This window comes from Vigna angularis, chromosome 8 (genome assembly GCF_016808095.1).
Source record: "Vigna angularis cultivar LongXiaoDou No.4 chromosome 8, ASM1680809v1, whole genome shotgun sequence".
NCBI classification, from domain to species: Eukaryota; Viridiplantae; Streptophyta; class Magnoliopsida; order Fabales; family Fabaceae; genus Vigna; species Vigna angularis.
In genome coordinates this window covers 5,249,098-5,262,378 of record NC_068977.1, presented here as the reverse complement: position 1 = coordinate 5,262,378, position 13,281 = coordinate 5,249,098, and the positions used below count along the sequence as shown (strand labels likewise).

Below are 13,281 nucleotides of genomic sequence, written 5' to 3'. Positions count from 1 at the left end.
ACTGGGATACACTCAACAGTTGCCACTCGAGGTTAGTCCGTTCTTACGTCGCCCATGTTAACTTATGGACTAAGGACCTCCTGCCATTCCCACACATGAACTACTCTCCTCTACATGAAGATGAGTATCACGGAATATCAGGATGGACCAAGCCAGCATTAGCAATAGCCACAGTCATACTTTACCAATTAATATCCAACATATATGAGACGTTCCTCCCTGGAACGCTCGTTCAAATTCCATAATCGTATAATCATGTAATATAGTGTTCACACGTCTTAATATTTCATATTCATAACATTTTCATTCTATGTTCCACTTTCTTAAAAGGACGAACGTTCAACTTTCTGAAGGAAGAGGATGAACGTAAAAAGCCAGATTTAGAAGAACTCAGTCACAATCAGGAAGACTCCAGAGTAATAAGACCATTTTCATAATAATTTAAGTACCAAGAGGTCAGGTTGACTCAACTTGGACGAAGATACATCAATAAGAATACTTAACTACATTGGGAATCTTTTGTTTAAAAAGGGTCGACTGCCAGTCAATGACTGAACGCGCCAATGTACATTTACTAATTATTTGGACGAACGCTATTTACGTTCGTTAAGGAATCAAAGATAAGGACGAGCGTTCGATTTAAGACCGAACACTACGTTAAGACACACGCTAGGTAGATGACCGAAAACCAATCATGACGAACGCCGTGTTCAAGACCGAGCGCTCTTTAGGACGAACGCTTGGTTCAAGACCGAGCGCTCTTTAGGACGAACGCTTGGTATAAGATCGAGCGCTATTTAGAACGAACGTTCGGTATAAGACCGAGCGCTATTTAGGACGAACGCTCAGTGTAAGACCGAACGTTACTTAATTCCGTACCATTTAAGGCGTACGACAACTCTATGCTGAGCCGAACGCTCAAACATAGTAATTCGAAATAAGGACGCTCGTTCTCAAATCGAATTCTTCCCAAATGAAAGAATTCTACTCTAAGTTATTTCCAAGGAACACGAACGGTATAAGACCGTACGGTGACGAGCGTAATTTATCATAAGGAGAATTATCATATCCAGATTTTTCAACTTTCTTAACTTTAACATTTTTCATATGATTCATATCTAGTGACTTCATATCCATGCTTAATTTTCATACTATACAGATCTCATCATTTTAATACATCCATCCATACCATAGTCATACACCTTTCATACGTATCCAAATCAACATACATTTCAACCAACAGAAAACATACACAATATCAGCGATCGTTCATAACAACTCAAACAACATACTTTTCATATATCCAAATCAAATCATACAACATACAAGTATAAATTAAACATATAAGCTTCCCTTACCCGGATCAGTGAAGGAAACGTCCTAATACAAGACTTTTGGTTCGTCCAGCTAACGGTATCCTACCCTCAACGTTTCTTGACTCTTCTTACAACAAATCTAACCACAGAAAATGAATCCATTAGACTACACATACGCATGCAGCCAACAACTTGGTTTCCAGAAAACCTAAGGACGAGCTACTGAAGGAAAGCTTACCAATTTCAGTTCTTGAAACTGTTCGGTCCAATGCGTAGCTCTCGGTTCAGCGAACGTTCCTACGGTGCTGAAACGTGATCGGAGAAACGCTTAGTGAGTTACAGTAGAGAGAAGTTGGGAGGTTTTAGAGAGAAGGTGGAGAAAATGAAGGGTTAGGTTCAGAGGTAGAAGATGAGTGCGTGCAGGTGGGAGAGATTTTCGAAAAATCAAAGTTTTGTTAATTGCCACGCCCCACGGACGAGCGTCTCCTCTGCTGACACCTGCACACCCACTTCTGAATCGTAAACTTCTCTCGTGACACGTGGCGTGCGTGCATGCAGTGTTTGGTGCGCTTTTAAAGCCCTGAGCGTGTGACGTGGTGCGTTTTCCAGTGCAGATCAGAGTGGTGTATGAGATTGGTGAGTGGGTTTTAATGGCTGAGTATGGAAGTGGCGTGCATTAATGGTGATGTGACAGAAATTATTATTGCTAATTATTAAGGGTCTCACACAATGTAGACCCCGTGACTTGGTCGACTCCATTTATCTCCAAAAGAGAGACTTTCTCCGTATCATTTTCAATTAAAACATCAAACTTTATGGCTTTTATGGCACCAGATAGTGCTTTTTTTTTCGTAGAAAAACTCATCATCCATGGAACTTGATAACCTTTTACTCAATAGAATATTTGAAGTAACCCGAGTGAAAGGAGTAAATGATCGAGTAGAATAGCACTCAATGAGTTTTTATGAAAGTTGCACGACAATGCTTTGCGAGGAACAAAATCGAAGGGAAAAATTGAATTTAATTATAGTGAGTGAAAGAGTCAGAAAGCTTTTATCGTGGTCTAGCTCTATACTCGACGTATGTTAAGAAGTAGACTTTAAGTCTAATTCAACCCCACAACACCGACTTGTAAGGTGAGGTTTCTACTCACTTATATACTATAAATTTGACTTATCTCTAGTCGATTACAATTATATTACAATATATGTATATAAGCACAAAATTTGTCATTTAAAGGGCATTCTCTACAATTCTCTCCTTTTACTCCCATCATCACTCACACAGACACAACTCTTTTTTACCTCTTTTGGGAGAAAACAAAAAGAAAACTTACAGAAGAAGGCAAGAAAAAGAGAGGAGAAAAGTTACATTTTATGTACGGAACAAAAGAGTGATATCAATGGAGAAAAAGATAATTGAAAAGTTTGGAAGGTATGTCATTACCATTTTTTTCTTTTTATTAATGCATTTTTAATTTTGATTATTATACGGTGCTTTTCAAAATTGTATGTGTTTTGTTTTAATATTGTATAAGTGATCGACTACAAACTCAATTTGGTTTCTTAGACCATTCTTTTCAGTTTTCTCATAGTGTTTATCAATAAATTATGGTGGCGACTCCTCTTAAAGTGTTTTCTTTCCTTGTAAAAGACTTTTTTGGTTAGTCATCTTATTATGACTTTGGTTTACAATTTGCATCAAATTTTATCTCATTCAAATCTAGCTTATACTAAAGATATCAGTGTTAGTCCATAAAAAAAAAAAACAAAATACAAATTAAGAAGTAAAGTGTACTACCACGTATAATTTTCCTCTTTTATATCTTAACAACATAAAATTCACAAGTAATTAACTACATATCAATAATTAACGCAAATGAAATATGAATGAATCATCAATCACGAATGTTACAGCAAGAGTAAAAGTAAAGTTTTGTATATAGTTTTTGTATCGTCTTATTACACTAAAAATGTGTATCTCTCGTTAAGAAGTGAATTTTAAGACTAACTCAACTCCAAAAAATCGGCCTGTAAGGTGAGGTTTGCACCTATTATATACTATAAATATGTCTTATCTCTAGTCAATGCGGAACTTCCAACACACCTCCTCACGCCGAAGTATATACATCTCAAGCGTGAGAATAGACTTTAATGGATGGTCCGATAATGACCCCATAGCGGGTGGAAAAATATGTTCACACAAATCTTGCTAGGATAGACTCTAATCTGGTTCGGATACCTATTTCACTAAGCTCAAGGTATGGATCACCAACAACACAAAACGAAACGTACTATCATTGCGATTTCCAAAGAACCACATCTTTTATCCATCTTAAACCAGAAGGATTACAAGCATATTCGACAACTTCTTTTTTTTTATATATATATATATATATAAGCAAAAAAAGTATTAGGTGTTTTATTAAGATTTAGCTTAGAAATACTAAGGCAATTCGAAACACGAGAACTTAACTCATTAGTTGTACCTCTAAAATCAACCAATTTCTTACAAGATCGAGTCTTGTCATAAAAAACTTAATCAGTTTCCACTAGAAATTGCATAAGGGACTTCTGTAACTCGATGAAAATTTGGAATCACTTGGAAGCAATTAAGAATGATCAAATTTTTTCTTGGAATATATTTTTCAATGAAGTTCGGATCAACATCATTCAATAAAGAAATAACGTGTCCTCGTGATAAAACCCTTATATTCACATAATTTTCTTCTTGTTGAGCATCATAAGGAATAAAATCCCAATAATCAACTGGTAGGCTTCATCCCAAAATTTTCTTTGAAGCTTTATCATTCACTTCAACAATAATTGTTATTCTTCTATAGAGATCATTGGACGAAAATTTAAACTTCATCGATGGTTCACGACCCATCTCATTTCCAAAACAATATTTGCATTTGATATGGTCCTTGATTCCAAAGATTAATTGACCACCCTTATATTTATGACAAATAGATTTACAAACAAGGCAAATCTTTTTCAAGATTTGTGCAATCTCTGACATAAAATACGAATGGAGTATGGGACAAGGAAATTTGATTACTCCAAAATAACCTTCATAAAACTTTTTGTCTTTAGAACCACAAGTGGCACACTCTTTATCGGTTTTATGACACTAGATGGCGCTTTGTTTTCGTAGAAAAACTCATCATCCATGGAACTTGATAACTTTTTACTCAGTAGAATATTTGAAGTAACCCGAGTGAAAGGAGTGAATGATCGTGTTGAGATTGTTGATAGGGAGAGTACTGGTTTAGCTAAACCTTACAATCTCAAAGCTTCTGGTTTTTTATGATGACAACACATTATTAATAACACATGTGTTTATGTGTTACATGTTCATAACTTTCATGTTTATGATTATTTGAGAACATGTTTGTGTTGATTATGTCATTGTTGCAATTCACTGTGTTTTACATGAGATCTTATTTGTGAATGCATGACATATATTTGAGAAAAGGAAAATCACATGCACTTTTGTTGAACTTATAATATATGGCAAAACAACAGTTTTAAGTCGACTTCATTATGAAGTAAGTCGATTAAAACTCGTGGCTTTGCACAAATTTTTTCAAAGTGTGTTGTGAGTATTTTTGAAGAGAAAGTTTTTCAAAACTTTGTTTAACTGTGTTGTAAAGTCGATTACATGCAACCTGCATTCGACTAAGTCTGTTACAGTTTTGAAATTCGATTAATGCTTGAATTAAATGTTACAACAACTATAGTTTTAAATATGTTGACCGTTCGGTCATCATCATCATTCAGCACCATCACCGTTCGATCACCATTCAGTGGTCATAACCGTTCGGCCATTACCAATACCGTTCGGTCACCATCACCATTTAGTCATCATAATCGTTCGACCATTAACAATACCGTTCGGTCATTACCATACGGTGAGGGACAAATTGACTCTGTCAGAAAAAAAATGACATGACACTTTAGTGTTAGTCAGCTCAGCTTTTTTTTAATGCCATTAGTTTTTGATGACGAAAAATTGTGATTTCCTGAAGGAGAGGACTAAAATGTACTTTACTTTGAAAGATGAACTAAAAACAAATTTGCTTGATAGATTAGGGACTAAAAACATATTTAAGCCAAAAAAATACTATATGCCTATTACTACATATGTTTTGTATTTTAATTAAATCTCCAAACACATTAATATTAATTTAAAAAAGAGATTGAAGATTCGAATTTTAAGTTTTAAATTAATTTTTAAATCTCCGAATTATTTGATAATTTTAATTAGGACTCTTAATTAAGTAAGGTAGAAGTGAGTCGTTAATCTTATAATTCTTTAATTGAGTGGTGATGATTTTTAAAATTGCCATATATTTTATTTTTACTATTTCACGGAAAACCAATTTCAAAATCATTTTTAACAGACTCCAAAAACTTAAAAAGATCTAATATAAAAGAATTTTGATATGGAGAAATACTTAAAATTTTCAATTGATTTTGGGATCTGCATATTAATTTAACCAATTCCGAAAGATAATTAATTAGAAGGGTCTCCTAATAAATCATTCAAATAATTTTTTTCCAATAATTAAATAATCACAATTACCATGGTATTTGAATAAGTTTTTTGTACCAGAAAAACCACAAAACAACTATTTGCATTTTCTCTTTCGGAATTGAAACCCCCAGTTTCAATCTTCATCATTTTTTAGAACCAACGATTCGAAATTTCCCAAACCCCAGCTTCGTGCACTAACACAGAGTCGTTTCCAAATCGCCATCCTAAATCCCACTTCCAAATTTGTTCCCAAATTTGTTTGTTCTTCAAATACCTGAGGATTCCGAGTCCCCAAATCGCGTTTGCAAAACGTGACTCCAAAAAGTTGGGGACTTGAACACTGTTCAACGTTGTTCGCTGCTGCGAGGTGCCTATCTTTCCCTTTCTCGTAACACACGTCGAATATCTTTTATCGTGTAGGGTTCCAGGCATCCAAGTTTAAAGCTTTCTACATGATGCCGTATTACCTAACGGAACTTGAGATTGTTAATTTTTTTATAATTTTGTTAACTGTCTGAGATCAATACCAGTAAAAAAAGGAATAAAAAATGGATTTTGTTTGAACTTGAAAGTAAGTGGGTGGGGGTGATTTGGTGTGTCCCAAAGTTGTATTATCTTGCCTTACCCTTTTTAAGTTGAACAAATTATATGACAAATTGAGTACATGTAAGGAATTGGGTTGGTGTAAACCAGGTAAACTGTGTTTCACAAGTTAATTTTGGAGATGTCTTGTTCAATGCTGTAAGTGGTCAATTTTCTTGATAATGCAGATATTTTTTTGCTAAATTTAATTCTATCCTCCCGCAAACATATATACTTAAGTTTTCAGTGTACTTGAGCAGGCCATTTAGCTTTGGTGGCAAGTTGACTCAAACGGGCAACGCAAGGAAATCTCCACTAATTGACCATTACCAGGTAATGAAACATGCCAACCATAAACTATTTACATTTCTGAATCTCATTTTTTGTTGGGTTTATCATATAAGATTACTTGTTGAATGACTTGATTGTTGATGTTTGTTCTCTGCATGATTAGAACTCTTACTTGGAATGAGAATGCATTGAAAGACGTGAGAATTATTTATCTAATACTCTAGTCATGATCATATGTGCGAAATCTTCATAAATGTATTTTTCATTCCATAGTATTCCAATTTAAAAACTACTGAATAACCTGTTATATCCTCTCGTTCTATTACTAAATCAACATTTTAAAATCCTTAAATTTAGCCTCTAAGCATTCGAACTCTGATTCAGTTCTAGTCTCATTCACTGTAATTAATACTGATTCAGTCCAAAATTCCAGTAATATGCACCTAATCCTCTACTGGTATGTTACTGATTTGGTAACACTAATAAATTTTTTAATAATTGAGCTTAAACTAAATGGGTTAAACCTTTTAGGTTAGAAAACAATTCCAACCCATAAAAAACACCCTGGAGTTGTCACCCTCACCTTCCATGAAGAGACTCGTAGAGAGGCCAGCGTTATGGCTGCCACAGCGTTATGCTGCCACAGCGTTATGCTGCCACTGCTAGGTACACCGATGCTGTGAGAGTTGCCACTGATAGAGGCGCCAAGCAGCCGTGAGGTCTGTCCACGTATTATCCCTTACACTGGGAGGGATTGCATCGGGAGGCTGCTAGAGAAGCACAATCGCAAGCTGTGTCCGCTTCTTCCTCGCTGTTGGGAGGAACTGCATCGCAAGAAGCATTCCACACGAGTTGCAATTTGGAATGGGATTGTGAGTTTTAAGTGAAGTGAGATTGGAGTGGGATAAGAAGAACATCCCTTGGCACAGGTAATTTGTTAAAGGAAAATAAGAACATCCATAGCCTATAGACAATGCCTCCAAATGCAATTTGTTCTGAAGTTTCACGTATCAGTTCATCAGTCTGCAGCTTCAACATGGTGTTTTGTGGAGCATAAAAAAAAAGAACTTTGGATCACATATGCATGCATTATTAAGGATATCATTTTAGTCTGAGCATGTCAAACAACATGGACATGTATTTCCAACAAAATAGTCACTATGGTGTTTTGAAGGTATCTGTATACCTTGGCCAATACAAATTTGATGGCATATTGGCATATCTAAAAGAACTTGGTAGGTCTGAATGTTGGACCAAAATTGGAAAAGCTTGACCAATACCAAGTACTTCTCACATTAATTTCTTGATTTGATTTTAAGATGAAGTTTTTAATTTCTTCCAAAAAAGAGAAAATACTTCTTAAATTCAGATTCCAGGTCAGTTTGTTTGTGCTTATTTGTTTTAAAGTCTTGTTTGCTAAAAAAATAAATTGATGCATTCTTCTAATATGTTTTTCTAATCTGTTTATTTTAAAAATAAGTAGTTTTCAACTATTTTTAATGAGTGAATCTTATCTACTTAAATATGTGATTTTTTAAAAAAGATTTTATTTCAAAAACACTTATTTTAAATTTAAACAAACTGGCACATGATGAAGTCAGTATGTTTAAGTGTGCTCATCTACTAATTATTGTTTTCCTTCAAATTTTATTGTCAAAATATGTTTTTTTCTTAGGCTGAGCAAAAAATAGAGTAAATACTCAATTGCTTCCAAGATGAGTGGTCTGACATCCACTGATTAAAATTTCCACGTAAATGAATCATTGAGAAATTTATCTGCTTAGATGTAAGTCCTTTATCTGTATTTGATATTTGATATGCAGACATAGACTTTTCTTTGTATTTGATACAAAAGGACTTACTGGAAGCAAATGAATTTTTCAAGGACCCATTTTCTTGAAATTTTTTATACTGGAACATTCCAGTCAGTGCACAAACTTTGCTTTGTATTTGATTCAAAAGGACTTATATGTGTCAGGCTTTTTGTCTTGCATGTCCAATTGGAACCTTCTTGATCAATGCATAGAGTTTATTATCCAAGTGCTTTTGGATGTGACCCCCATAAAAGAGAGTTTGTCAAAAAGTTATTATGATGCCAAAAGATTAGTATCAAAGCTAGGATTGGAAGCTAAAGAGTTGATTGCTGCGGAGATGGTTATATGTTTTTTTTTCCTCAATGACTTTTGGAAAACAAGAGGGAAAGTTAGTTAAATCAAATTTGTCACACGCCAAGGTATCATGATTGCCACACTGGAACAAGTAACAAAAGACAAGTTCCAGTTTGGGCAATTTTCTATTTGCTTATAATCCTAAGGTTGCAAAGAATGTCTGCATTGTTTCAAACTGCAGGACAAACCAGGAAAAGAGAAGAACCTCATGAGTGTTATGCCATCCATATGATGGCACAACTTGGAAGCACTTTGATCTTGTACATCTAGATTTTTCCATGAATGTAAGACTTGGTTTATGCTTTGATGGGTTTAATTTATATATCAAGGCATCATTTTCACTATTTTTGTTGGCTTGTAATTTTGACCATATTCAATCATCCACATGAATGTGGATGTCAAAAGGTAGTTGTTTTTGTGTTGCCTTATACCAAGCCCATCTAATTCAAAGGCCAATATTGATGCTCATTTAGAACCTTTTTATTAACTATCTAAAGAAGTCATGGGATGGAGTTTTGACATATGATGTTTCATGGAAGCAAATTTTTTAGGATGAAAGCAACTTTGATGTGGATTATTAATGAGTTTGCTGCTTGTTTTGTTGTCTGTTCGGGTCATGGTAGGTTTGCCTTTGTGCATTGCATAAGAACTCCTTCACATTACATTATGGCAGGCAAAGTTGTTGGTTTGGCCTACTAGGTTCTTACATTACGTTTATCCATTTCAGAAGAACAAAATGCCCTTCATAAAGGGAGAAACCTAACCTAACCACTTGCACTGCTTTGGCATAGATTTGAGAATTTTCCACAAAGTCACAACTTTGGTGTATTAATTTAACCAATTATTAATGATAATTAATTGCTTTTAAAAAAAAATGAAACATAATTAATTAGAAGGGTCTCCTACTAATTCATCCGAATAATTTTTCAAATATGAACAATAATTTAGTATTAAAAACATACTATTAGTGTAGTATTTGAACCCACAATGTTCTTTGTACCAAAAAAACAAAAAAATTATTTGCAATGCAAATCGTAAGCATATGGGACTCCACGTTTCTAAGCATTTTCTCAGTCCAATGAATTGAATACCTTGATCTATTCCCATTCTCATTGCAATCGAGTCTAAATTTGATTCAAGCTTCTATCTTTCAATTCTCTGCATTGCGTTCTTGGCATGACATAATTTCAACTGGTTTTCCTTTGATCTTTGTGGTAGAAATAGTGTAACCGGTTTGAAAGTTGGGTTTTTCTAATATTTAAGATTTGTTGTTGCTATTTTATTGTGATTTTTCCTAATTGGTAATGGATTTATGATTTAGGTTTTCAATTGTCATATGGTTTCTAGCTTGGATAATTCTCATGGTTAGCTACTGTATTACTTTCTGGCTGTCAATATGATCTTGGTAACTTTAGTTTTTTTTTTTATGCAAACTTTTGTTATTGAACCATGCACTGAGTCAAACTTGTGCTAGTTTTTTTCCTCGAGTGCATGGGTATTGTTGTGATTTAGTTGACTTGTTGGATTATGATTTAGTGGGGATGACTGAATTCTGAAGATTGATTTTGATGCTTTCATATCATATATCTGTCTAATATGTTTGTTTATTTCCAGATCTGGGGTATCTGCTTTGTAGGACTTCAGTTTCAGAGTTCTGTGTAATGTCTGAATCAGAAGCTCAGCTTCCTACTGCCTTTGGTATGTTGTAATTTTCTGGTTTCTGATTCATGTACACGGATTGTCTGTTTTATGATGTTTTTATTCAAGTGGAGATTTTGGTAATTGGACACAACGTACACATGAGCTTCCCCTTTATTGATGTCTACTGAATCCAAGCTTTATTGCTAATTGTGGTCGCCTATTGTCATCATCCTTGATATTGTGGTTTGGTGTGACTGATGTGTCCACAATTATGATTGTGCAGACTCCAAAAAGCTTGATATAGTAGTCCAAAAACCTTGAACTGTTTTTTCTTAAAACCTTGGTAGAATCTTCAGGAGCCTTCCTTATGCATGGGTACTTTGATTCATATTTAGTTTTTCTTTTCTGCTGTGAGCATATTCTGGTCTTCTTTTGTGTTGGTCAACTTGGTAAAATATTAATTGTTCAGAGGAATTGAGAATTGTTCTGAGTTGACATTTTGATTTCTTTTCCATATACTCAAACTAGTTAATGATACCTTTTAATAAATTGAACTCTGTCTTTACAAATAAAGATAAAATGCTGAAGGGCATAATTTTGACTGCTGCAGTTTTTTGTTATGGGTTCAATATGGTTCTACTAGTTCTGATGTTTGCTTTCCTTTGTCTGTATTGTAGTTGCTGATGTTCTACTGTGGAAGAGGTGGCACATTTCCTTGGGTGTCATTGTTGTTGCTACAGTTGCCTGGATCGTGTTTGAGTGGACCAATTTACCATTTTTAACAATATGTTCAGATGTCTTACTGATTTTGATCGTACTGTTGTTTCTGCATGCTAACTATGCTGCCCTCAGAAATAAGTATGACTGCCATCCCTTTAATGCCTTTTTTTTTTATCGTTTTCAACATTAGAACAATGTCATCTGTATCCTTTTCTTCTCACGCAGACAACCACCAACATTACCTGAACTAGTTGTGTCAGAGGAGATGGTTAATAATGTGGCAGCTTCATTTCGGGTCAAAATCAACAATGTTCTTCTTATAGCCCATGACATCACTATTGGCAAGGATTTTAGAATTTTTTTCAAGGTTAGTGTGTTTCATGTTGCAGCCTTTTAGTATTGTAGCTTGGGGAAGTGTGACCTAAATAATTAGTATTTCTTTTCGTTGTAAAGAATTATAGGTTTTGTATGCTATTGTCTAGAAGGATTACACTTAATTTGGCAATGGCTTATCAAATGCTTTCAATAGTCACTCCCTTCATTGAACTTGCTCTGTTTAAGTAATTCCTTCAAATGTATCATTTGTTTTTCAATACTATCTTTGGGCATTTCTGTTATGTAAGCATTTTTCTCAAGTTTTTCTTTTCTGCAGCAATGTGCTTTATGCACCTAGAATTATAAATGAGATGATGGTAATCATCAATATTTTTTATGACTTGGTGGAAAATTAACTGACATAATTTAGTGTCTATTGTCTACTTGACAGGTGGTTATTTGTCTGTGGCTCTTGTCTGTCATCGGCAGCGTCTTCTCCTTCTTTACCCTCGCATATATTGGTATGCTTTCAATTTCTGATGTTCCTAACAGACCATCCTTTTTCATTGATGTATATAGTAAACACCGTAATATATCATTTTTGGATTTTTATCTTTTGTTTGGTTTTTGGTGGGTTGTGTTGAAGGTCATTTGCATCCAACTCCATTCAATGTACATTGTTTCCATTTACCCCATTGGATGTTTGCACAAACATACATTATTAGGTGCTTTTGAACCTTTTTACCTGCATATCACTGTACACATACATTGGATGTTGTATATTGAAGAGCCATTTTAACAGCCAATTGTCTTGAACATCTCACATCTGTTTTTAGATGTAGTATGTTGGCAAGCTCTACCTATGATACATCCTGAAAATATATCTGGGTGTAATTTGTTAACACTCCTTTGACAGAAACAAGTGGTGTATATTAGCTCATGTTTATAGGATTTGCTAATGTATACTTACATTTTAAGAGTACATTCACAAATTATAACTACAGTAGATCTTAAAATACAAATTACAATGTTGTCCTTCTAAAAGATAGAAGTTTGTTAGTGTTTACTCACTCACTTTTTAGAATTGAGTGTGCTAGCAAACTATAATCTCAGTAGATCTTAATATACACCCATATATACTTATTTAGGAAAACAAGTGGGTCTATATGATAGAAAATCCCTATATGACATACATGACACTTTGTTAATTTTTTTTTTATATTCTTCCTCTTTAATGGTGACAGGAACCCTTCTTATGATTACCATCCCTGCATTGTACCGCAAATATGGTGGTTATGTAGATAAATGTTGTGGAGTAATAAACCGCCAACTTTCAAGACATTATAGAATAGTAGATGAGAATGTTTTCAACAGACTTCCACGAAATATACCAAAGGAAAAAGAGTCTTGATTTCCAAGGTCTTCCAACCCATTTCATGTTCATTCTCTGAAAGAAACTATTCCATTTTGTTGTTGGTTATGTTGTTTAGAATCTTACAAACTTAGTTGTCTGTTCATGCCAACAACTAATGGCAGTTTTCATTTTTCTGTCTTCTGATAGAGAAAGGTTGGAAGCTTTTGTGTACATAGTTGGAGGATTTTGAACTAAAATGTGGTGATCTTTTTGTGAAAACCTTTGTTGAAAGTTTTATAGGAGTTGCACATTGTCATTATTTTCTAATGTGATGCTTCTTACATTTTAATGCCTC

The 13,281-nt window shown here is 34.3% G+C and overlaps 1 protein-coding gene across 5 annotated transcripts; it reads left to right on the top strand.

Annotated features, from left to right (window-relative positions):
- Nucleotides 1-5,941: 5,941 nt before the first annotated feature.
- On the top strand, nucleotides 5,942-13,253 carry LOC128193576 (reticulon-like protein B16). Of its 5 annotated transcripts, XM_052867335.1 has the most exons (8): nucleotides 5,942-6,222; nucleotides 6,698-6,770; nucleotides 7,260-7,657; nucleotides 9,078-9,180; nucleotides 10,511-10,594; nucleotides 11,215-11,395; nucleotides 11,483-11,624; nucleotides 12,024-12,378. In XM_052867335.1, the coding sequence occupies exons 5-8, from the start codon at nucleotides 10,558-10,560 to the stop codon at nucleotides 12,369-12,371; spliced, it is 708 nt and encodes a 235-aa protein (XP_052723295.1). In that variant the 5' UTR covers nucleotides 5,942-6,222; nucleotides 6,698-6,770; nucleotides 7,260-7,657; nucleotides 9,078-9,180; nucleotides 10,511-10,557; the 3' UTR covers nucleotides 12,372-12,378. The 5 variants fall into 5 exon arrangements, with proteins under 5 accessions (XP_052723295.1, XP_052723296.1, XP_052723294.1 ...); XM_052867336.1 differs by lacking the exon at nucleotides 7,260-7,657; XM_052867334.1 differs by lacking the exons at nucleotides 7,260-7,657; nucleotides 9,078-9,180.
- The last annotated feature ends 28 nt before the right edge of the window (nucleotides 13,254-13,281 follow it).